The 22,250-nt window shown below is 47.6% G+C and overlaps 1 protein-coding gene across 1 annotated transcript; it reads right to left on the reverse strand.

Moving 5' to 3' along the window:
- Positions 1 to 12,379: 12,379 nt before the first annotated feature.
- LOC105497926 (S100 calcium binding protein A9) lies at positions 12,380 to 15,616 on the reverse strand. The gene is made up of 3 exons (XM_011769461.2): positions 15,508 to 15,616; positions 14,956 to 15,120; positions 12,380 to 12,739 (listed from the first exon to the last, which is right to left on the reverse strand). The coding sequence occupies exons 2-3, from the start codon at positions 15,103 to 15,105 to the stop codon at positions 12,545 to 12,547; spliced, it is 345 nt and encodes a 114-aa protein (XP_011767763.1). The 5' UTR covers positions 15,106 to 15,120; positions 15,508 to 15,616; the 3' UTR covers positions 12,380 to 12,544.
- Positions 15,617 to 22,250: the final 6,634 nt, after the last annotated feature.

A 22,250-nucleotide genomic window follows, 5' to 3' on the forward strand; every position in this document is an offset into this window, starting at 1 on the left:
TGAATAGTGTCTGTGCACTTTTTTCTTTCCATGCCTGTGGTTCCCAGACTTGATCACACCTTACGCCTGCTCTTCTGGCAGCCTAATCTAGATCCCTTAGAACTCCCACTCCATTTGTTCATTTGATAACCAATTATTTATTGATTGAATTATTTGTTGAATGTCCACTATTCATTCATTCATTTATTCATTCACTCAACAAATGTTCACTGAGCATCAGAGACCAAAGATACAAAGTCCTTGTCTTCTTAGAGCTTGTATATTATTGGGGAGAGGATAGAAAATAAATGAATAGACAAGCAAATAAAGATACATTGTATGGCTGGCCCTCGTGGCGTGTGCCTGTAGTTCCAGTACTCAGGAGGCTGGAGTGAGAGGATTGCTTGAGTCCGAGAGTTTGAGGCTGTAGTGTGCTATGATTGCGCTTGTGAATAGCTATTGAATTCCAGCCTGGGCAACATAGCAAGATCTTGTCTTTAAACATATATACATATATACATATATATAATATAATATGACATGATATCATATGACATGATGTGATCGTATGATACAATAGTAGTTAATGATAAGTTATATGAAAAAAACTAATGTAGAGAAGTAGAGTTGCGGAGGAAAGGGAAGGAAGGGGATGTAGGTTTAGATGGAGTGGTCAGGGTGTACATCTGAGCAGAAATCTGAAAGAAATGAAGAAGAGTGACTTGCATATGTCTAGGGGCCAAGAGTTCCTGGCAGTGAGTAGCCAAGGCCCTTGGTGGGCACATACCTGACCTGCTCAAAGAGTAGCACAGAAGCCAGTATACCTGGAGTACAGTGACTGAAATGGGGAGTGGTGGGGAATATGGGCCTTTAAGTATCAGGAAGCAGATAACAGCAGCTTGTAGATCATGGGAAGGACTTTGGACTTTATTCTAAATGTGCTAAGGAGACACTGAGGGATTTTGACCAGGGGAGCGAAATGATTCCATTTATGCTTTGAAGGATTACTTTGGCTGCTTCTGCGGAGAACAGATTGTAGGGCACAGACAAGCGTGGAAGCTAAGCAGCTAAGAAGAGACTCCCCAGGGCAACCCTGTTCAAGTGAAATATAATATGTGTAACTTAAACTTTACTAGAAACTATATTTAAAAAGGTAAAAATAAAGGGGAAATTAATTTTAATAACATATTTTGTTAGCCTAATAGATCCAAAATATTATCTCTTCAGCTATATAAAACTATTGTTGAGATAGTTTACATTCTTTTCTTTCATTTTAAGACTTTGAAATCCAAAGATTCACATATGACCATGTTTTAAGTGCTCAGTAGTCATGTATAGATCATGGCAACCATATTGGATCCTGAAGCCCTAGATCGTTTCAGAGACGGAATGGGGCTGGACTAGGGTGGTGATAATGGTAGTGACAAGGGGTGGTCAGATTATCAATACATTTCAAAGGTGGAAATTGAAAAATCAAGGGTTACTCCAAAGGTTTTCCCCTAAGACACTGGGCTGGATGCTAGGGATACAGAGATGAAAGAACAAGTCCTTGCCTTAGATGTTCATCTTTGGTTGGGGAAGGCCTGAATCAGGAGGAATCCCCATGCCATGTCATCTATGTTTTGGCAGAAGTAAGTATAGGATTTCGTGGGAGAATAGAGACTGACCCAGCTTTGGGGGCAGGCTGGGGCCCATTAGGCTACCTGAAAGAGTGGACACATGGTCATAAAATTTGGGGCAGAACTTTGAAACGGGGGAGATGATATAGAATTTGCATGTCTGTGGGCATGGGATAGTAAGAAACACTGTCTTTGGTCTTCTTAAAGAAGGAAAGGGATGGAAAGGAGCTGGGAAGAACAAGGAACAAGAGACCAGGGAGAAGAGTATTATGTCCTATCCAACATAGGGTCGGGGGAGACTTCCCTGACTAGACTCTCCACACTAGTCTAGGCCAGGTTCTTTGTTCAACACTCCAAAAGGACCATGCTGCTCTCCTTTGGTGCTCTTGTCTTTTTTTGTGATTCTGGATCCGTGGCCATGATTATTTGTTTAATATTCATCTTCTCTGATGGACTAGGTTGTTAAAGAGCAGGTGGTGAATCACTATGAATCACTAGCACAAGCATAGTGCCTGGAAAGAGGTGGTTGTTTGTTATGGATTGAATATTTGTGTTCCTTCTGAGATTCATGTTGAAACTTAATCCCCAATGCGAGTATTAAGAGGTTGGGGTTTAGGGGGCGATTAGGTCATGAGGCTTCCACCCTTTTGAATGGGTTGGTGCATTATGAAAGGGTTTGAGGAGGCAAGTTTTCCCCTTTTAAACCTTCCACCACGTGAGGACACAGTGTTCCTCCCCTCTGGAGGAAGCAGCAAAAAGGTGCCATTTTGGAAGCAGAGAGCAGCCCTCACCAGGCACCTGAACCTGCCAGTACCTTGATCTTGGACTTCTCAGCCTCCAGAACTGTGGGAAATAAATTTGTGTTGTTTGTAAATTATCCATTCTATGATATTTTGTTATAGTGGCATGAGGACACTAGGACAATGTTTGAGAAACATTTCTTAAATGAATAAATGTGTGGAAATCAGTAAGTCTGTAGGCTTAACTCTCTATAAATGCCCCCAGGGAAAATACAAAGAAGTATGGCCTCAGGGATAGGTGTTGTGCCCTGGTGAGGAGTGCAATTCAATCTGACCAGCGGGTCACTGGAAACCTCCCTGTCCTCCAAACCCTGACTCCTCCAACCAACCACTAAAATCAGGTCTGGCACTGATGGGGAGCATGAAATCAGAAGTCAGCCCCAGTCTCTGTTTAGTGGGACCATCAAGATACCCACAGAAGAGGCAGCAGGGGCATAGCTTTGGGGTCTGGTAGACCCTCCTGTGGCTGCTCCCTCCGTAGAAGGATGTTTTTAAAAATAGGAGAGACCAATGGGGTTGAGGAGGATATTTATTAATTATTTAGGTGCACTGGTGCAGTTGGATTAACATCCAAAGGACTGAGCCCTGAACTATGAAATCAGCGGAAGTCACTTGAAAGTCATTTCCACCTTCAAAATGTATTGATAATTGGACCACCCCTTGTCATCACCATTATCACCACCCTAGTCCAGCCCCATTCCGTCTCTGAAATGATCTAGGGCTTCAGGGTCCAATATGGTTGCCATGATCTATACATGACTACTGAGTGCTTGAAAAATGGTCATATGTGTGAGATGAGCTAGAATTGTAATACACTGGATTTCAATTAATTGAGACATGCATTATATCGTTTCTTACTTTTCAAGGAAAAACGTGTTTTACAACTTGAGTTTATCTGTCTAGTGACCTTGCAGCTGCACAGCTAGAGAAACAGGGTCTTCACAATGCCTGGGAAAGGAGGAGAGATAAGGCTCACTAGCCACAGAAAAACAGGCAGTTAATTTTTAAAGGACTCCAGCTCTTTGTCTTTCTCGGGGGAACTGGGTTTTCTTACATACAACTGAGTTTCTGCTTACACATTCTTTAATTTCTTTGAATTCCTGTTCCACCTCTGGATCTTCTTCAGCAGCAGGGGCAGGCCAGGTGGCAAAATTAAAGAATTTTAGAAAGATTAGATACCCTGCTGGAGGTCGGACATGACAGATGTGAGGAAAAGTGGGAAGGGAGGCTTTTTACTGCAGGAGGGTGGATTTGGCTTTTGGCTTATTTACTGTAAAGCCATGCGGAGACAGTGTATGGGAAGCTGGGATTCAGGACAAGTGACAAATGATGATTCCTGGGCACATAGGCTTCGGGTGGAGGTTTGCTGACCACCCCCACCAGAGGAAACAACTGCATCTGTGAGATGCAGTTGCATGGAAAGTGTGTGAGAAAGTAGAAGCCTGTGGATGGGGCTGAGGGGAGAGGCTAAAGATGGGGGTGAAGTCGGATTGACAGAAGAGGAAGGAGTGTGTGACCCAGGGAAGGGAGTCCTGGAATGGTCCAAGCCTGGAAGGCTTCCATCACCAAATGTGAATGAGAATGTGAGAGCATTTGGGGAAAACCCTCCCTCACGGCACAACCTTGGCCAAATCACTTTGCCTCTCTGGGTCTTTGTTTTCTTTATTTTTGAAGAATTCAAAGGTATTTTAAACATTTGTTTTGAAAAGTTTTAGACTAGGTGAATACTCAGGTGCCACCCAGTGTTAGTACTCTGAGAGACTTCAGTTGGATAGAGAGGAACATTGCACAGGGTCTAGAAGGAGAACGCCACTTAGTGAGAGGGTAGGAAGGAGGATGTCCCTTGGTGCTAAAGAGTAGCAGTCAAGAGTGTGAGGTTAGAACTTATACTTGTGTGTTCAAATCCTAGCATTGCCACTTACTAATTGTGAGACCTTGAACAAGTTACTTAGAATCTTTAAACCTCAATTTCCCCATCAGTAGCATGGGGATAACCATAGCACCCCTCTCCCAGAGTTGGTGAGAGGATTAGGTCATCTCATAGCACATGGAAAGCACTTGGCACAATATCTGATGCAGAGTAAGCACACAGCAAACATTAGCAATAACAGTAAGATCATAATTTAGACAGGAGGTAATGATTGCAGCTGACCCACTCTCTGCCACAGCACAATAGGTATAGATTATTTTAAACCAAAGCAGTTTGAGGTTATATTTAGGGGTGGTTTGGTTAGTTAAAGTTGACCAGTGTAAGATAAGGAACCAAGGGAAGTTGAGCAATATCTTCCTCTAAAGGCCTTTGAACTAGGCCAAGCTGTTCTGCAAACTAGGCCACTCCCTTAATGCACTCACCTTGATTTGGGACCGCTTCTGATATATATAGTAGTATTAGAATCTCTTAAAAAAACCCAAAAAACCAACAACTAGCTGATGAGAACAAAAGCCAAGCATATTTGCTGTTGTGAAAACACTCACCAACTATAATTTTGTTTCAAAATAGCCCACTGAACCACAAGTTGAACTTGAATCATGGCTAGAAAAATTTTAAGGGTTGCTAACCTTGGTCAAAATCCATCAGCCAGCGGCACCTAAGGACAATGACAAGGGCCCTTGACTTGGAATCAAATGAACTTGGTTAGACTCCCAGCTCAACTGCTTGGCTCTGTGAGTTTGGACGAGTGGCTTCCCTTCTCTGAGCCTCAGTTTTCTCAGGTATGTAGTGTGCTGTTTGCACAAGTGATCTCCAGTACCTTCATGAATACACAGAGACTAGACCACGTGACTGTGGTTGGTGTCGTGGAACAAGCAAATGAACACAAGCACTGTTAGATCCACTGAGCCCAGGGATTGGCCTTGTTGTTTCTGGAGGCCTTGTCTCATTGTCACCCTCTGTCCACCCCCAGAGGCCCTATTCTCCAGCCACTCTAGAACAGTCTGTAATTTCTCCATGGCTTTCAAACTTCTTGGGTTTTGCTCCTGTTGTCCCCTTGTTCTCTTTGTCTAAAGGGTCTTCTCATCCCTTCATTCACAAACATTTTTTTGTGTCTGCTCTGTTGCAGACACTAGGCTACCTGGGCCCTTCTCTGGCTCTAGAACACCTGCTTATATACCATGACCCGACTCAACCATCACATCCTTGAGGGAGCTCACCTGTTCGTATCTTCCTCATGTATTTCCATCAAGAGTAGACTTTAGGTCCCTTCCAATTTGGGGCTAACCTCCCTCTTCTGCTCTCTGGCTCCTGCTGGAATGATGAGTCTGACAAAGCTGTCTGGGCAAAGGCATTACTGAGTGATAAAGGACACCAATATCCTCCTGAGGGCAAAGTATTGCACATATAGCACCCAAAAGAGTGGCATTGGTGTCCTTTATCACTCAGTAATGCCTTTGCCCAGACAGCTTTGTCAGACTTCCAGTACACCACAAGTCAAGCCATGCCAGCCTGTGCATCAGGCCCTTGGATCTCAGGAGAAGGATCTGGGCTCAACAAAGTGGCTAACAGAAGCCCCTGACGTGAGAATGGCTAGGTCTTGTCATTTTGACCTGGCCAACACAAGAAGCCTTTCAAGTTAAGATAAAGCAAACTAAAAATCTGGAGGGCAAGAGCTCCTACTTCCTATGTTTCTCTGATTTCTCTTATTGCCTAACACAGGACTGGGCACACGGAAGTGCAATTCTTGCCCTTTCAAAACTTAGCATGGGCATTAGTCCAAGCAAACTTTCCTTCTCCCTTGTTCCCTCTACCCGTGCCCCCTGGCTCCCCCCACCCACCCCCACCACCACCACAGCCAAGAAGACAGCAAAAAGTGCCTCTCTGTACTCTCAGGGCATCTTGTGCTTACCATCTGCCTTTGCTTATCTTTTGCCCAGAACATTGTATTGTAGAGAAAATATCTGTTTGGTAATTGTGTCCCCACTGGACTGAGGGCTCTGTAAAGGCAGGGAATCTAGCACAGTATTTGACATAAGACCAGGCTCAGCAGCCTCCTAACTGGTCCTCATGCTCCTACTCTGGGGTTCCCCAGGCTACCCTCTACATAACCACCAAATGATCTCCTCCAGATACATCATATCACATCACCTGCCTGATTAAACCCCTCCAAAGGCTCTCCAATGTATTTGGGGTGAAATCTTTGTGGAGATGGCTTCTTGTCATCCAGGCCTCGTTTCCAGCGTTGCTTCCTTGCCTGGTTGCTGGCCCATGGAGCAGTCCTGCTAGCAGGTCTCCTTTATTTTCTTTGTGGAACTCATCAACATCTGAAATGATCTGGGCTATCTATTTCTTGACTTGCCTCTGGTCTGACTCTCCCCTAGACGCAGTTTTATTGACCCAGCAACTATAACAGGGTGCTGCATTTAGTTCTTACTCAGTGAATATTTGCAGACTGAACAACTGATGAATGTTGGCTTCTTTGCATGGAGCTGTTTCCTACCGGAGGGAATGAACACCTGGAGTAGAACGCGAGGGCGATGCTTGAGGCGGTGCTGGGAGAGTGGGAGGGCCTGGCAGCAAATGAGCCACACCACAGTGGGTTTTGGAGGCCTTGCCCCTGGCGTGGGCTCCTCTCCCTGGACCTCAGCAATATTTGAAGGCAGTTGTCATGGCTCCCTTGCTTACCTTTTCCAGACTCGATTCCCCAAGACCTTCAACAATTTTCCCTTGTGATTGTCTCCTTTCGTTATTAGGAGTAGACTCGAAAGTGGGACATCCTGTGTTTTGAGGGAGCAATTCCTGGTTAGATATGACCCCTAGTTACTTCACAAAGATTAGATATGACCCCTAGTTGCTTCTCTGAAAGCACCCAGCCACACAGAACTGCATTTTACCACAGAGAACAGGAGGGCAGAAGGCAGTAAGTGAGAAAAAGCTTGGGGAGAGGATGTAGAAAAGGTAGGGAGAGAAAGAGACAGGGTAAATCAAGAGGGAAAAGGTTAGGGGAGAGGCAGGGGAGAGGAGGGAGGATCAGACTCCAAGTCAAGGCGGGGGCTGCTGAAGGTGCTGGCTGCATGCTGGAACCCTGACGGCCCTGCCACCCCTGCTGGCGGCCACCCTCCTCTTCCTCTTCACCTCAGATCTTGGCAACAAACCTCTTCCTCACTGTATAGTCTGCATGCGGCAATTTTGGGTATGTGGGCAAGTGTGGGAGAATTCATGGAGAAAAGGAAAGCCTGGATGTAGTTGCTTTGAGCTGGCACCAATAGCGGTGCTCTGTGTTTAGTTGGGACTCTGCATTCCGTGGGACACTCAGGAAGGAGGCCAGTCGGCTCTCCCTCAGGGGCTCCCTTTCCCTGTCTCCTGTGTCTGGGAGCAGATTTCTGAAGACAGGGGTGGTTTAATCATCCAGGGACTGATTGTGGTCTTGGGATAGAGAAACTGTTTCAGGTCAGAGCCCCAAGAGGCAACAGGACTTGAGAAACCAGATGTTTCAGTCCTGCTGTCACTTTGGTAATTGGAATGTCAAAATCCATGACACGGGGCTTTCTAAAATATATGTTTTAAGCAACTGCTGGAAGAGGGGGGCAGTGTGTTGGGGTTGGATTATGGAGCTTACTTCAGAGCAGGGCTGCATCAGGGTTGTGTAAGGTTGGCTCACTGGGCTGGTGAAAGCTGAGATCTTCCTTCCTGGAAAGGTCTTGGCAAATAGCATGAAATGCTTATTTATCATGTTGCAGTCACACCTCTCCTAATTGAGGTGAAGCTCGGGGTAGTTTGAGGCTCTAACTTTACTTTTTTTGAGAAGCACCGCTTCAACTCTCTTAAGTGCTCACCTGTGCTATTGCAACAGACTCCCCACAGGCCGTGTGCTTGGGGTTTCACTCCCACTCCAAATCCATCCCATAAAACACAGATAGAGAAACTTCTATGAAATGCAAATGTGATTATATCACTGCCCTCCCTGAAGCCTTCGGAGCTCTGCCCCTGTTCTGTTGAATGGAGTGTGAGCTCCTTGGCCTGGTACCTACCCTGTTCTTCTCTGTCTCTCTTAACTCTCCCTGTCACACCCCCAGTGCTCCTCATTCACCCTCAAACCCCACTCCTGCCCATTTCCAGGCCTTTGCACACCTGGCCTCCTGAAGCACCTTCATGTTTATCCCGGGATGTCTACAGGTACCAGCCTTGATGTCACACTGATACTCACCCCTCCACGGAGATGGCCCCAGTGAAGGGCATCATTCCCACCTCAAAGTCCCACTGAACTACATCCCACCGAAGTCTTTTAGCTGGACCTCCTCGGACTCTCATTTTCCACATCAGAATAATTTGAGGAGCTATCTTGTCTCCCTAAAGGGGAGAGCTCCTGAGAGCTCCTTGACAACATGGACAAGCTTTATTTATCATGAAGGCCGCTCAGAGCATTATACTGTGCCTGACACATAGTAAGTCTGCAGTTAATGTCTGTTGAGTGAATGAGGGGAAATACAAGTGAATGGACAAGTGAATTCATTTTCCCCCCAAGTTCTGGAGTCATCCCACCACCACCCAGGCCCCAGACCACATTCAGAGCACTACGAAGTGTCTGGAAAGAGTTTAACAGCTTAGACCACTACTGATCCTTCCTCATTCCTCCAGAAAGGCATCTAGCAGTTCAGGTTCCACAGCTAACACCAGACTGGAGGGCAACTCATTGTTGCAGGAATTGTTGGATAGTCATCTGAAGACAGGTTGTCTCTGGTTCTTTAGTCACCATAATGCTGGGAAAGTCCCCAAAGGTCATGTTTCCCCAAAGGACTCATTAATCACAGAGATAGTTGCTGATTCTCACTTGGAGTGGGAATCTTAACCTTGACATGGACCTGGACATGCTTGCTGTCTCTGAGCAAAGAAGCCCACTCTGCTCTACTCAACAGAATGAGGTTTTTTTTTTTTGTTTTTTTTTTTTTGTTTTTTTTTGTTTTTTTTTGTTTTTTTTAAATGAAAGAGGCTAATGGGAAGGAAGAGGTTAAGTCACCTTGATGAGTTCTGTTCAACTGTGTTTAAAGAAAATTCAACAGGGTGCAAGTGGCTTGCTGTTAGACCATCCCCTGGGGTCTGAAACAATTGCCTACATGCAGACTGAGTTACTAGCGACAAGGCAAATGGAAGAATGCTTGGTATCTGAGGAGGTCTCTGGGTCATCCTGCTGCTCAGCTGCTCTTCTCTCTGCCAGCCCCAGGTCTCCAGACAGCTGGCACCCCCCACTCCCCACCAGTTCCTTAGAGCCACCCCTACCTCACACCCACATTCAAGCAAAGCACCCATTTCTGCTCTAGAATCATCCTATCTTCACTTTGTGGATGAACAAGTGGATAATCTATGCTGGGATCTTGAATGTGGGGGAAAATCAGCCACAGTCCCTGCTTTCAGGGGCTCATAGTCTTGGCAAATGGATATTTTCAATTCAGTATTTGAAGTGCAATGGTGGAATTATCAGAGTTCTGTGGTCCTGGAGGAGGAAGTCCCTATCTTCTTGAGAAGGGTGGATGGTGAGGAAGCAGTAACACTGGCTCTGAGACTTGATGGATCCTAAGGGACTTACAAGAGACACCAGGATGGTGCACAGCATTTTTGGTGCAAAGGTGAAGAGGCTAGAGAAAGCCTGGATGTAATTTAGGGAGGGCGTTTTGAAGAAGCAGAGGAATAAACATGTGGATAGGAGGATGGATGATAAGGGGTTAGATTTGTTCTGTGCCCTCAAAGGGGAGGAAAAGTAGGACTAATGCTGGGTGGGCATGAGGAGATGGATTTTGGCTCAGTATAATGAGGAACATTCCAAGTGCCACTCCCAAAGGAGGAAACTCTCTTTTCCTGGAGGAATTCAGGCAGGGTTGGTTCAATCACTTGGCAGGGACATTGGCAAGAATCACTCTAGGGTGTGGGTGGGGCAGATTGGATTAAGTCCATAGTTTTCACACTTTTTTCAAGACAAATTTCTTTCTTCAAATCAAATTGGTCTGATTGAACAGAGGGGTAGAGGGGCCCTCAGATTCCCTCAACTTTCTGCTCCTTACCTTCAGGTTTGAGATTCTGTAATGCTAATGCAGAAGCCTTCCATTTGCAAGTTTTGATCTCCTCTTGCCTTTCCCCCCCCACATCATCCCTTGAGAAGAGAGCATAGAATATGTGAGAAATTTTAGACCATTATACAGGCAATATTTGTTGAGAACCTTCTATGTAGCAGCCACTACTCTAGGTGCTGGGAATAAATCAGAAAAAAGACGGACTTTGCTCTCTTGGAGTTATTAGTCTGGAGGGGTAGGCAGAGTCATAAACATATTTAGGCACATTGTAATAAGTAATGGTGGGCATAGGGCCTAGGGGGAGCACTTACCACCCTACTGGAAGCATCTGGTCTAAGGCCCTCCAATCCCCAGGATGCTTCTCTCTCCCCATTACCAAGCTGTGTTCAGAAGGGGGTGAAGACAGTGACTCCTCTCTGGATGTGAGCATGGGAGCAGAAGGGCTGTCAGAAGATGAGTGTCTCCAGATGTCAGGTCTCCAAGTCAGGCACAGAAGGGACTGGTGAGGGCTTCTAGACTCTGCTGCCTGAGCTCTCAGCCTGAGACTGTTCTTGGAAACATCTTCATACCCTTGAATGGGAGCCCTTATAACCCTGCACCCAGAGCAGAGCCCCCAGGCCCTTAGAGCAGAAGTCTGCAACAGGCAGGTTGGGGGCACAACCATAGCCAGGCTGTGAGGGGAGGGCTGAAATCCAACCATGGCAGCTCTGTATCTTCCTGCTCTGCACGGGGGAAGGGGCTGGGGAGGTGCAGCCAGTGGGGCAGATATGATTCAAGCTATTTTTCGTACTGCACTGTTTTGAGCAACTCTGTCGCTTGTGTGACTTTGGACTAGTCTCTTCTCCATGTTATGCCTTGGTTTCTTCACTTATGAAAAGGGAGAGTAGATGACTGCTAGTCTTTTCCCAGCTCCCCCAGATCCTAATTCTGTGAGTCTTCTTTCTGCTGAAAGGACAGGGGTCAGAAGACCTTGATCTGAACTCTGGTTTTTGGAAGGCCCACCCCCACTGGTTATAACCTAGGAAAGGGACTTTATAGCCAAAGGGCAGGAAGATAGCAGAGGAGTCCCTGAAGTTAAGGTCTAGGGCAGCTTGAAGTGGGAGCAGCAGCAGTAGCCCTGAGGCAGCTGGGGCCAGGACTGGTAATAGGCTTTGCGGAGAGAAGCAGATACTTGTGCTGGCTCCAGCTCTCAGCTGCCCACCAGAAAGGACAGCTGGCCCTCAAAGCTTAAAATCAGAATCTTTAGACCCCCAGGCTCTCTGGACCCAGAGCACAGACTCCTTATGGTAGTCACTGAGTCTTTTAGCTGCAGAGCCAGGACTGGAGCTCATTTCTTCACTCTGCCATTCTGTTGAGACCAGGGTGGGCATAGAGCTAAGCTCCCAGACTCCCACTTGTGTGAGCACCCCCGTCGCTTAGGATGGCAGGTCTCTTAAGACAGACCCAATTGCTCTCTTGGATCCAGAAAAATTATGAGAGTAAACATACCGGATCTGTCCTTGTTTCCACTGCCTTAGTGCCAGTATTCCTCCCCAGACATGGCACTATCTGGGTCCATTTCTGGAAGACTTTCAGAGGAATAGAATTATATTAGGAGAGAGAGGGCTGCGTAGACAGTGATGGGTGAAGATAGGGTTGGAGCTGGTTGGGAAGGTAGCTGACATATCAAGGGGTAGGGATATGCCCTTTTGCTTTCTACAGTGTACAGTGACAAGGGCCACTTGTCAGGCTGGACAGGCTGGACGGGGTGTCTAAGATGGGGCAGGGTGCCTGGGATCTGAGCAGTGGGGCCTGAAGTCAGAGGTGAGGACATGGCCCGGGAGGTGAGCCCAAGGGGCTCAGCACAGACCCATGTTTTGCTGCTTCTCATTTTGTTAATACTGAATGAGGGGGGCTGAGTCACAGATAAGGACAGGGCTCTCTAATGCCCAGAGCCCTGAGAAGGAAGGGTTGGAGAAGAGGTGGAAGAAGCACACAGAGCACTGATTTGGAGGAAGACTTTATTTGGCCCCAGCCCCTACCGCCACAGCCAGGACAGTTTGGCACAAGAGGTCCCGGGGCCCTGGTTGGGTAGAGGCAGGGTGGCCTGGCCTCCTGATTAGTGGCTGTGGCGTGGCCATGGCCACTGCGATCTTGGACACTGTGGTCTTAGCGAGCGTCCTCCCCGAGACCTGGCTTATGGTGGTGGCCAGGGCCCTCGTCATCCTCGTGCATCTTCTCGTGGGAGGCCCAGGTTAGCCTCGCCATCAGCATGATGAACTCCTCGAAGCTCAGCTGCTTGTCTGCATTTGTGTCCAGGTCCTCCATGATGTGGTCTATGATCTTATCATTCTTTTTCTCCTTCTACAGGTGGGGAGAGAAGGTTGTGAGAGCTGGGTGTGGCCAGAAGTGGGGACTGGGAGCACAGTAAATGACCAGCTGGCAAATGTGCAGGGATGCCTCACCCTGGAGCTTGATTTAAAAATTAAAAATGACCATGGGTTGAATGCCCACAATGGAACAGACAATGAGCACGCACCAAACGCTCTCCAGTTTATTCCCTCCATGACCCTGTGACTTGGGTGCTGATTCTCTATTTATAGAAAAGGAAGCTGAGTTCCAGGGTCTTGCCCTGGTCATGGCATGAGTAAGCCTGGCAATGTCACCTCATTTGGTCCTCATAACAATTTTAACAGCTAGGAATGGTATCTTCCTGGAAGAAACCAGTCCTAGAGAAGGTCATTGGTTTTCACAGCTTGACTACTCAGGGCATGCAAATTCAGATCTGACTTAGAGGCCAGTTCTACTCCGCTACCCCTCTGCACTTCACTTCCTCTCATGCCCTCCTTTCCCTTCCCTCTGGAGGTTACCAATTAGTGAAACTTATTTCAACCAACTCAATGGGGAAACACCTAGAAAAACTAGGTGCGCACAGGTGAGATGGAGGGGCAGAGAGCAGAGTATGTGCTCCGTTGACCTTCAAGAGTGTGATAAAGTATAAAAGGGGAGATTACAGGCATAAGCCGGGCAGGGTGGCTCATGCCTATAATCCTAGCACTTTGAGAGGCCGAGGCAGGCAGATCACCTAAGGTTGAGAGTTCGAGACCAGCCTGACCAACATGGAGAAACCTCGTCTCTACTAAAAATACAAAATTAGCCTGGCGTAGTGGTGCATGCCTGTAATCCCAGCTATTCAGGAGGCTGAAGCAGGAGAATTGCTCAAACCCGGGAGGTAGAGGTTGCAGTAAGCTGAGATTGTGCCATTGCACTCCAGCCTGGGCAACAAGAGCGAAACTCCATCTCAAAAACAAAACAAAACAAAACAAAACAAAAAAACAGGGGAGACATTAGGGGAGGTGGAAGACCCAGGTGGTATCCAAGAGAGCACTGGCTGGTTCCAGCTCTGCCACCCTCTGGCTGAGTCACTTCGCTAAGTCCCCTCCCAGAACCTGTGGGGCACCCAGCCAATGCGAGCTGTCTCCTGCGCAGCCCATCCATGAGGCTCTGCTTCTTTCCCCACAGCATCACTTTGCTTCTGGCAGGGGATTTCAGGTGGGCGGGGAGAGCAGGCATAGGGGATCACATGGAGGAGAGCTTCACCATGCAGCCTCTCTGCTGGGCCCTCTCTTGCCTACCCCACCCAGCAGCTTGCCTGCCAGAGGCCCCCACCTATGGGGAGATGTCAGGGCCCCTAACTCTGAAGGCTGCAATTCTCCACCTTACCAAGGTGGAGAGAGGGGCACCGGGAGGGCTAGGGACCCACCCCAGGATGTCTGGCTCCAGGAGTGGAACTGAGACCGAGACCCATGTGTTCCACCCTTCTTAATGCAGGCCTCTGTTTCCCGACTTTCCCCAAATTTGAAAAGAAAACAAAAAGGCTGTTGGAAGTGCTCAACCTTTTTCTTAGAACTGCTTAATCATTTTTGGAGCAGGGGAAAAACCTCCCACTTCCCTGAGGGCTATGCAGGTGCTCTCCGTGTGCTATTTATGCATTCATTTTCCACCGCAGACCCTTAGGATTAGAAAAACCCTCCAAGTCTTCCACCCCAAGTTCCCACCTGAGGCTTAGAGTCTCCTCAGCTTCGTGCCAAGGGTGGTCCTCAGGGGCTTCCCTCCCCAGCATTTGGGGCTCAGCTCAAATGTTACCTCCTCAAAGAGGATCTTCTCATGTACCCTAACTGGTCACCTCCACTCCACCTAGCCCACGCTGCCCACAGCACTCTGTCTCATTTTCTTCCATACACTTACTGGCATTTGGCTTTATCTGTGCTCTTTATTGGCCAACAATTTTATTGTGTGTCCCCCTCCACTGGAATGGTGGGCTCCCCATTTACCACTATGTTCCTCTGCCCAGAACAGGGCCCGACAAATAGCATGGGTTCAATTGAGCAATCTCTTGACCCTGTCATCCTGTGTAACTGTGAGCATCTACCCTGTATAACAGGACACCCGCTGCGTCTGGGGGCTCGGCTCGAGGAGCTCAAATCTTCCCCTTGATTGCTGTAGGCCACACTCCCATCCTCCCTTGTCAACCCAAACTACTGTGAGGCTGGGTCAGACCTGCCGGAGTCCAGTCCTACCTTGAGAAAGTTTTGCAGATCTTTTTCCACCAGCTGTTTGAATTCCCTCCGGTTCAGGGTGTCTGGGTGCCCCAGCTTCACAGAGTACTGGTGGAAGGTGTTGATGATGGTCTCTATGTTGCGTTCCAGCTGCGACATTTTGCAGGACATCTCCTTGCGCTCTGTCTGTGTAATGGAAAAACAAGAGTTGGGGCACCTAGAAGAAAAGGCTGTCAAGCTTCTTTGACACTTCCTACTAAGCACTCACAGAAATAGTGGGGGAAGCGCAAAATAAAAAGAAAGCACAGGCTGCAAGTTAACTGGGAGATGGTCTGTCACACACATGTACAAAATGATTTTTTAGAATATCTAGGGAGTGCCGAAAAGCAAAGCATTTGAGGTCAGGAGGCCCCAGGGGAACACGACCTAAGAAAATGTGAAAGAAGTTTTAAACTGGGCAGGGCCAACCAAGGAGGGCTTCCAGGAGGAGGATTTGGAAGGAAGTTGGATCAGGGAAGGAAAGAAGGAGTTGGCAGGCAGGCTTCTGCCTGGGGAAGCTGGCAGCTCACTTACCAAAGCCGAGGAGCCACACAGAGCGTTTGCCAGAGCTGTGCAGGCTTGGCATTTATAGGCAGCTCCTGGCTGGGGCACTTGGCCCTTTGGCCCTGTCTCCGGAAGATTGCCTCACAGGTGAGCAGTGTGGTAATGCTGCCAGGAAGGGGGCTGGGGCGGAGCAGGAAATGTTCACAGAGCGCCTTTTGCTTTTTTGTGAAATTCCCAGCCCTAGCCTGAAACTGGTTTGGGAGGAAACTGGTTGTTTAGTTCATTTCCCTTCTATTCTAAGCCCCTCCTCTCCCTGAGTGAGCCTGCTGCTCCTCTGGCACCACTCAGCCCCCCGTCCCCTTTGAGGTTGAAGTAGGCTGAGGACCTTTGGGGGCCTGACCCCCTCAGTCACCCCCTGTGGACAGTCTGCCCCTTCCTTTTAGTCCAACAAGGATGGACTGAGCCCTCCCCCATGCTTGTCTGGCTCTGTGATACTTAGGATGGCGAATGGTTGGTGTGGGATTCTTAGATTCATAGGGTGGGAGTTGGGGTTAGACAGGTTCTTGGAGGTGAGCAACTCTCTTGCATTGTAGATGAAGAAACTGACACCCAGAGATGGACCTGAGCAAGGTCACATAGCTAGTTGCTGACTTGGCAGGAAGTGGACCCAGCTACTCTGGTTCCCGGTTAAGGGTGATTCCGATGATACCTCCCTCTTGGAGTCTGAGTGAGAGAGCCGCAGGGCGAATATGTTTCTAGCGTCTCTCAGCATCATTTTTCTAAATCCTGCTCCCAGCAAGGGTTCCAGGAACTTATAACTTGGGAGACAACTGTTTTTACGTAGCCTCCTGGTGGGCAAGACAGGTCCTTCCCCTGCTACAAACCTCCAGTAGCTCCCCATTGCCTATGGAGAAAGCTTGACTTATTAGCCCTGCACACAAAGCCCTCTCGGAATGGCCCTGCCTGTCTGGCCAGATTTGCTTTCACTACTTCCCTGCCCACTGTGGGAACACAGGGCCCACCTCCCACTTTGCCACTTCAGGAGTGCCCTTCCCCTACTCCACAGTGATATCCTGCCCACCCTCACGGCTCAGTTCTAATGCACTCTCTTCCAAGGAGACTGCTCTGTGCTTCCCATTTGGAAACAGCTTCTGTCCTCCTGACAATGATTTTCATACCACTTCTGGCTCTCAACACTTGCTTTCCTGGAGTAAAATTATTTACATATTTTGCTTCTGTCCGACAATTGACTGTAGATCCTCAAAGGTAGGTTCTCATTCAGGTTCATGTTCTCCTACGCACACATAGCCCAGGGCTTGGCACGAGGGACAACCTCGGATTTGTTGATTGATCCTTGCTGATGTCCTTGCTGGCACCCTGTCCCTCACCCCTGGAAGCCAGTGTGGAGGATCCATCCTGGGACTCCCTCTTGCTTGCTGCCCGCTCTCTCTATCAGGAAAGATGGTTCTCTTCTACCTGTGCTGGTCCTTTTGCTCTGTCTCCATGAAGCCTTCCTTTATTGCTCCAGCCCCTCCTGACCGCTCTGTCCTCTGAAATCCTGAGGCGATCTCTGTGTGTGCTAAGCATTGGCCCTGAGCATGGCCTGCCTTGCACTGCTGAGATGCACATGGAGTAGTGGTTAAGACTTCAGACTGTCTGTGTGACCTTAGGCAATTTACTTAACTTCTCTGTGCCTTACTTTTCTTATCAATAAAATAGGATAATAACAGGACTTATCTTGAGGATTGCGACAATACATGGAAAGTTGGGAAGAGCTCAGTAAATAAAAGGTATTGTTACTAATAATCTTTTCCTTCATTTATGCAACAAATATTTGTTGAGCACCTACTGAGTGCCATACATGAATGCTAGACGCCAGTAGAACTTGATGAGTGAGTCGCGACACACGGGAGACATGGTCTTATATCCTGTCTTCCAATCACATTTTAAACTCTTGGTAGCTAAGGACAGGGCTTGGCACAGTGCTAAGCACACAGCAAGCATTTAATAAATAAATGAATGAGTGCTCGAATATATGAGTCGTCTATGAATGAATGAATGGTGCAGAACAGCTCAGGAATGCATGAGGTAGAGTTCCTATCCAAGTCCACTTTCCATTGTTTAAGCTAACGGAGGAAGCCCAGCCAGCAGCCAGCAGCCCACCCTGTGTGCCCATGCAGCCTGTTCTGCAGTCCCTGCACTTGCCCCAGGTGCCCTTCCTGTGTGCTCCCATGGCGCCCTCTGCTGCCTCTGTCAAAGCACTTCTCACCCTGGACCAAGGATCTCCAACTCAGCCTTGCAGGAATCAGATCCAAGGTGAAGCTGGCGGGGCATGAGAACATCAACATCAGCAGTAGGGTAACTTGTGGCCACTAATATGGGGCCTCAGGGTTGGGGACACTGGACAGTGGTGGCGACTGTGGGGAATGAGAACGTTCCTAACTTGAAGGGACAGCCAGTCTCAGGCCAGGGCTGCCACGTGGGAAAGTAGACCAGATGTTCTTGTACCTCCTGAGGACTCAATACATGTGAATCTTCATGTGAAAATTCCTGTTTAATACAATTTGTCCATTAATTTAAACTAAAAACAAAAAAAGCATGACAATGAAGCAGGGTGTGTGTTAATCAAACCCCGAGCGATGGTGTGCGGCAGGCACCTCTGCTTTGCCATGGAGCTCTCAACTGTCAGGTTGACTTTCTGACTCCTCCACACCACTGTGGCTCCTCTAGGCAGAGATGCTGCGTGCTCACCTCTGAAGTCTTAACACCGGGCAAGGGCTGGCTCAGTAGGCACTGGATAAACGCTTGTTGGTTGAATAAATGCAGGAGTGCACGAATCAATGACGAAGTGAGTGAATGTGGCATAAACACTGGCCTGTCGCCCTCTGTTCTGTGACTTTCTGCAGAGCCACTGACTGTGGTCATTTAGTGCTGACTCAGAATGAAAGTAAAATTGGGAGTGGGGGAGAGAAGGCTCAGCAGTGGGTGGGAGTGAGCAGCCAGTCAGGGTTTCAAAACAGACGGGAGTCTGCACTTGGGGGATCCGACGCTGACAGTGGGCTCCCATCTAAGAAGGTCACTGCAGGCCCCCAGGTTCCAGGCTAGCCCAGGCGCAGGTGAGACCAGGGCCGACCCATTCTGGTTCTGACAGGAGCAGACAATTCCTGGCATGATCAGTAGGTGCTCGACCCCCCACCGGCCTCCTCGCTGCCAGCCGAGGCCAGAGGTTGGATTGAGGGATGGTGGGATGGGGGTCTTCCCCTCTGGGTACTGATTTTCCAGGGAAATTCAGAGCCTTCTGCTAGGGCATGAAGTGGGTGGGCCAATTTTCCTGGCTCCGTACAATGACTCCAGGTTTTCACTGGGAGAAAAGGGCTTGGCTTTTTGGGTTAAAAAACAAATAAGTGGCCGGGCGTGGTGGCTCATGCCTGTAATCCCAGCACTTTGGGAGCGTGAGGTGGGTGGATCACGAGGTCAGGAGTTCAAGACCAGCCTGGCCAACATGGTGAAACCCCCATCTTTACTAAAAATAAAAAAAATTGCCTGGTGTGGTGGCGCACACCTGTAGTCCCAGCTACTCGGGAGGCTGAGGCATGAGAACCACTTGAACCTGGGAGGCAGAGGTTGCAGTGAGCTGAGATTGTGCCATTGCACTCTGACCTGGGTGACAGGGTGAGACTCCATCTCAAACAAACAAACAAACAAACAAGCAAACAAACAGGCGGGCAGAGGCTCTTGCAGCTACCATCAAATCATTGTGCTCTTTCCCAGATGCCTGGGACCCACTGTGGGTCTGTCTTTCCCTTCTCTGCAGCCCCCACTGTGGCTTTTTGGGGAGCTTTGCCCCTCCTGTGTTGTAATGGGGGTGTTATAGCAGGCACACAGTGGGACCAGACTGAGGGACTGAGCTGGGTTTTAGTGCTAGCTTTCCCAGACTTGCTGGTGGTCTTTAGAAGTGATTTCCATGTTCGGGCCTTCATTTTCTTATCCATTACATGAGGAGATTGGGACAGCTGACCCTTGGTCATTTCTAGCAGAGATTCCAAGTTTTGATGGACTCTTGATGGGCTCCATGACTACCACTAGCCTCGTGGCCCCTGGGCACTGTCTCCTGGCTTACTTGCTCCACCTGCAGGTGAAGTCAGGTCCCTGTCCTCACAGGGACTCTGATGCCTGAGGCCCAGCCCCACTCAGGCTGTGCCCAGCCTGCTGCCTATTCCCCTGCTCCCTCTCTTCCTCCTTGCTGGGAGTCCCAGGTGCTCTTCCTTGGAGATCTCTGGATATGGGTCTCCTAACCACAAGCCCCCTGACATTCCCCATTTCCCCAATGCTCATTCTAGACTCTAGTACATTAGGATGACTTAGAGAAGCTATCCACGGGTAGCTTCAGACCATTTTTCCTACCACGTTTGGGTTCAGTCTACACCAAGCTTTGACCACCCTTGGCATCCTTGTGGCCTCCATTGACTGGCCATCCCGAGTTCTCTGAGGCCCCCTGCTGACCGCAGCCCCACTCCCTGCCTCCATGCTGAGCCGCTCCAGCATCCACAGTGAAGACCCTCCAGTGATCTGGCTTCCTAGACATTCAACCTAAGCTTCCCCAAGTCTGGACCCCTCCCCATGTCTCCACCTTGGGTGTCTCTGCTCATTATTCTCCTAATTTCTCAGACAAACTACTTTCAAAATTGAGAAAGCTGGCATTCCCTTTTGTCCCCTGGCTTCTGTTGCTCCAATCCTTTCTCCTCCCCAATCTCCTGGGAACCTGGCTTTCTCCCTCACTATGTGCCTAGGTTCCAGATCCCTGCAGACATTTTTGGCGAGTATCTCAGCATCTGACTTTTGGCATCCTCTGCTCTCAGGACTCCCTTTGAAGTCCACAGCCCTTTGTAAAGAATAAAGGGTTTTCACACTCAGCAGGTATTATAATCACTGGCCTTTGGATCTGTCTCCCTCATCAGATTATTAACTACTTGAGAACAGTGTTCTCAATATACTCATCCCTGGATGATAAGCTTTGCATATGAGTGACACCTGATAAATGTTTGCAGAATAAAATGAATGACTGGCTTGGTTTGGCCAGAACTTATGCTTAGGAGATTGCTATTTCCTGTAATTATGAAGGCGTTGGTGGATAAAGCTAGTTAGAAAAAAAAAAGAAAAAAAGACGTGCAACACAGAAGCATGAAGGTAAGAAAGGAAGCGGTGGGGAGTGATGGAGAAAAGAGGTTGCTCAGAGACTCTTAGTGAGTGAAGGTAGCTCCGGAGTTATCAGAGGACGCATACTGCCACCTTGTGGTCTATCTGCATCAGGACAGGCTGTGGGATTCCCTTGGCCCCAGGTTTTCAATCTTTTTGCTCTGTGGATCCTTTTATATGTACGCATAGAAGTTATTGAGTATCCCAAAGAGCTTTTGTGGATTATATGCATCAATATTTACTTACATTAAAAGTTTAAAAAATTTAAAATGATTTATTAACTCACTTAAAGTACCATTAATAAACACATTACATATTACCACATTTTTAAACGATTAAAAATAATTATATATATATATCAAAAGCTAGTGAGAAGAGTGTTTTTTTTTTTTACATTTTTGCAGACCTATTTACTGTATGGCTTTAAAGAAGACAGCTGGATTATCACATCTACTTCTGCATACAAGGTATTGCTATATGTTGCTTTGGTCGAAGAGTTGAAGAAAATCCAATCTCTCATAGATAAGTAGTTGCAAAGGGGATGAATACATTAATAGCCTTTAAATGTATAATTGTGGATATTCTTCTCTCGTATTACATCAAAACCCAACAAATGGTGGTTTCTCAAAGGTTAGTTGCAACGTAGAGTCTGAAACCATATCAGTGAATTCTTTGTTCTCTGTTACATTAGAATCAACTGGTCCATCTTAAAATTTAATGGATCTTTTATCCAAACTTTGTGACTTTGTGACTTCATATATTGATCATTTGGAAAATATTGGTTAACTGAGTTATGTACATCTTCTAAATGCTGACATCATTTATTACTCTCTATATATACATATTTATATGTATCACACACATATAAATAAACCACATTTGGTGGGGTATGGTGGCTCACACCTGTAATCCCAGCACTTTGGGAGGCTGAGGCAGGCAGATCACGAGGTCAGGAGATCGAGACCATCCTGGCTAACACTATGAAACCCCGTCTCTACTAAAAATACAAAAAATTAATCATATGTGGTGGCACATGCCTGTAGTCCCAGGTACTTGGGAGGCTGAGGCAGGAGAATCACTTGAACCCGGGAGGCAGAGGTTGCAGTGACCAGAGATCATGCCACTGCACTTCAGCCTGGGTGACAGAGATAGATTACGTCTCAAAAACAAAACAAAACAAACAAGCAAAAAACCCCCACCACATTTGTTAATACCACCACTGATCTCATCAGTAGTCTTCAAGTATTGGGAAGCTGTCAAAGTCATGGTGGCAGACACAAATTTTCCAAAGTTCATATTTTTGCCTGAAAGTTCCAATTTTATTATGCTAACAATTTCTAGTTGTTTTCCTGGAAGTGAAAGGCTCACTTTGTTAATTTTTAGGAAAATGTATGCCCCATACCCGAATATAAGTATCTATAGTTTGGCCATCATTTGTTCTATGTTATTTGTTCATGGCGTTCATGAAAAAGTGGCTGGTTTAACTCACAACTCTAGCACACAAATGCTTTTCCTTGAGAGAATCAGGGTTGAGGTTTAATAAAATGAATAATTCTCACTGCTTCATCAAGAACATT

This window comes from Macaca nemestrina, chromosome 1 (assembly GCF_043159975.1).
Source record: "Macaca nemestrina isolate mMacNem1 chromosome 1, mMacNem.hap1, whole genome shotgun sequence".
Classification (NCBI taxonomy): Eukaryota; Metazoa; Chordata; class Mammalia; order Primates; family Cercopithecidae; genus Macaca; species Macaca nemestrina.

What these genes read in the sequence shown, in the direction of transcription:
- LOC105497926 (XM_011769461.2), bottom strand. Translation starts at nt 15,105, where the DNA reads ATGTCCTGCAAAATGTCGCAGCTGGAACGCAACATAGAGACCATCATC. An exon ending in ATCTGCAAAACTTTCTCAAG is followed by an intron (nt 12,740 to 14,955) that starts GTAGGACTGGAC and finishes CCCCACCTGTAG; the next exon opens with AAGGAGAAAAAGAATGATAA.